The following is a 2,875-nucleotide window of genomic DNA, read 5'->3' as shown; positions in this document are numbered from 1 at the left end:
GAAAGGCGAGGCAGGCGGTGCGCATGTTGCACGGGCAGTTCTTCCTGAAATGGTTTGATTGGCCCAGCCCACAATCCGCACACGTTTGATTGGTCGTTGCAAACAACCCTGCACAACCTCGCAAAGTTTTTACAAACCCGTCCATCCTGCTGGCAAACTTGATACTCTTGCGACGAAGTAGGTGTCAGAAGCTCTCCATAAAATGTCCTTGGCACCATCAAGGACACAAAGACCCGTGGCACCATCTACGTAAATTTGATCGTACAAACTGGCGCTTCCGCAACGGAGCATGCAAAAGTGTGACAACTTGTACACGGACATGGTTGGTGTGTTCGGGCTACTAGTACATCGTGCTAGTCAAGCCATTCAAGTTGTTCCATTGAATGATTCCTTACAGTAGCAAGTTCAGTTATACATGGGTCTCACGCGCTAGTGGCCGTCGATTACCGTCATCGAGACGATAAAGTCATTCAGGAGCTGCGTGTCGCCTCCACTTCAGCTGCCTCCACGTTGACAGGCAACCAAAATGACGAGCAAGAGCCCTCCTTCCCTACAAACATCAGTGCCACGTCCGATAGCGTACACAACACCGCGAACGAAGACGAAGCGTGTCGACCATATAGTAGGAGGTTTCAAAGCTGTTTTTTGAATCGCCGGCCGGCGCTGGCCGAAACTTTTACGCATTCTGATTGGCCAAAAATGTTTTGGGTGGTTGGACTTTCGGGTAGCCGACCGACGCCTCGCCAGCCACGAAAATCGTGGGCCGACGTTGGTTGGTCCATAAGATTTCACAGGTTTTTCCCGCCATCATGTCAGTCTGCAACTGTCGCCATCATGACGCTCTGGAACAAGGACATTTGCGCAGAGCCTTCGTGTCGTTGCGGCAAGTCCTCTGCAGAGCTGCTCATCGACTACCTCAACTACCAAACCACGGACGGCTACGTCAACTACAAGCGATGGAAAGGGGGCAGCAAGAAGAGGGATGGTAAAAGTAAGATCACGATCGCGGGGGAGATCGCGGCCATGATCAAGGAGCATGGGCTCACCCGCACAAGCAAGTCCGTGAAGACCAAGATCGAAGAGCTCCACACGAAGTTCAACGAGGCCATCGACAAGTTTGGCTACACGGGTAGCGGTGTCGAGGACGGCACTATACCGGTAAGATCATGCGATGAAAGATCGATTTGACGTCCCGTGGGTGTGCTAGGAGGCAATTCTTGATATATGCCCTCATTTTAAAGAAATCAAGGACGTCTTTGGTGAACGCGCCTCTGCGTTACCCGTCCTTCGTTCCTCGAATGAGGACGATACGCCGGTGACTCTCGAGTCCTTGGGGCAAACATTTGACGCCTACGACAGCGACGGCGGCGAGAGCGCCTCGTCCTTCTCATCCTTGTCGTCGTCATCGCCCCATGAACCGCCGTCCAAGAAACCCAAGTTGCCAAGTGACCGCAAGAAGTCCATGTCAATAGGTGAGGGCATGATGCACGGAATGCAGGAGTCGACGAAGGCCGTTGAGAAGGCGGCCGCTCGGCTTTTTGAAAGTCGCCAGGCCGAGCTCGAGTACAAGAAGACGAAGCACAAGTCGGAGGCCGAGGCGAAGATGGCCGAGCTCGAGTACAGGAAGGCAAAAGACAAGGCTGACGCCGACGCCAAGACGGATGACCGCAAGTTGAAGCAGGAAGAGATCAACATAAAGAAGGAGGAAGTGGCCATCAAGCGTAGCGCGCAGCGCCACGCAGCGACCATGGAAGAGGCCCGCCTGATGCGTGAAATGGGCTACTCCAAAGAGGAGGTGCTCGATTACATTAGACAAAACAAGTGAAGATTCTCTTTCGTACCAGCTCGATTAAAGACAACGTTATCATCCATGGTTATCATCTAGTAGTTGTTGTTCGAGAACGCGATCACTAATTGGCGGCGAAGATCATGAGTCGAAGCCGGAATGATTGCTTCGCCGGGAACGTTGTTGGGGTTGACGCGTACGCTGTCAATATCTTTGTCGTGCACACCGTGCGTTGCATCGCAAGCCTGCATTTCCGATGCGTACAACCCCTCGTCGTCGCACGCGTCGAGCACGAGGTTATGCAGGACGACGGCGCAACGGATAAGGAGGATCATGTGCCTCGCCCCGGCCAACTTGGCGATGTCGCACCGCATTCCGCGCAGGGCTTGGAAGCGTCCTTTCAAGAGCCCAATAGCGTGCTCGTTGATGGAACGGCACTGAGCTAGACGCGTGTTGAACACGGTGTGCTCGAGGGGCATAGGACTGCCGCGTACCTTTCGGTGCGCGGCCAAGAGGTTGGCCTCCGTAGGGTACCCGCTGCCAGCCAGTAGATACTGGCCGCGGTCAAAGTAACCATTTGGATCGGTGGCCAGCGCAGAGTTGCGCCACACGCGAGTGTCGTGGACAGAGCCCGGCCAACTGTGGATAATCCGCTTCCGATCGTCACAGACGACCATTCCAGACATACTAGAAACCCTTCCTCGTGTAGTAATCCTCCCCGTTTTTAGACGGTTTGGGAAGAGAGTCCCATCGACGAAACCGTGTTTATCAATTGAGACGTTGTATGCAAAACGCTTCAAAAAATGACAAAATGATACCTATAAGATAGCTAGAGTGTAGTACAATTCTAGTGGTTATAGGCAGAAGACTAGGCGAGCGATGCCGCGACAAGGACCTCTCGCGCAACCTTGGCAACGGTGGCCACCGCGGCGGCCTCATCTGTGCTGAGCGTTGCATGGCCAACAAAGTCAAGGACGAGCTCTTGGACGACAGACGGCAGGCGACCGAGTGGCGTCGCGTTGACAAGATCGAGAAGCCAGGCACGTTGCTGCGGTGGGATGTCGGCCGTCGACAAGATGGCGTTGTCGA

General features: G+C 54.1%; 1 protein-coding gene across 1 annotated transcript; it reads left to right on the top strand.

The window, feature by feature from the left end:
* Window positions 1–834: 834 nt before the first annotated feature.
* SPRG_16399 (hypothetical protein) lies at window positions 835–1,874 on the top strand (the record flags this gene model as incomplete). Its single annotated transcript, XM_012356079.1, has 2 exons — window positions 835–1,129; window positions 1,473–1,874. 2 exons carry the CDS (start codon window positions 835–837, stop codon window positions 1,823–1,825), a joined length of 648 nt encoding a protein of 215 aa, XP_012211469.1. The 3' UTR covers window positions 1,826–1,874.
* Window positions 1,875–2,875: the final 1,001 nt, after the last annotated feature.

Source organism: Saprolegnia parasitica (assembly GCF_000151545.1).
Source record: "Saprolegnia parasitica CBS 223.65 unplaced genomic scaffold supercont2.370, whole genome shotgun sequence".
Lineage (NCBI taxonomy): Eukaryota > Oomycota > Saprolegniomycetes > Saprolegniales > Saprolegniaceae > Saprolegnia > Saprolegnia parasitica.
Note: the sequence above shows the minus strand (reverse complement) of the source record. Positions and strands in the feature narration are given on the sequence as shown.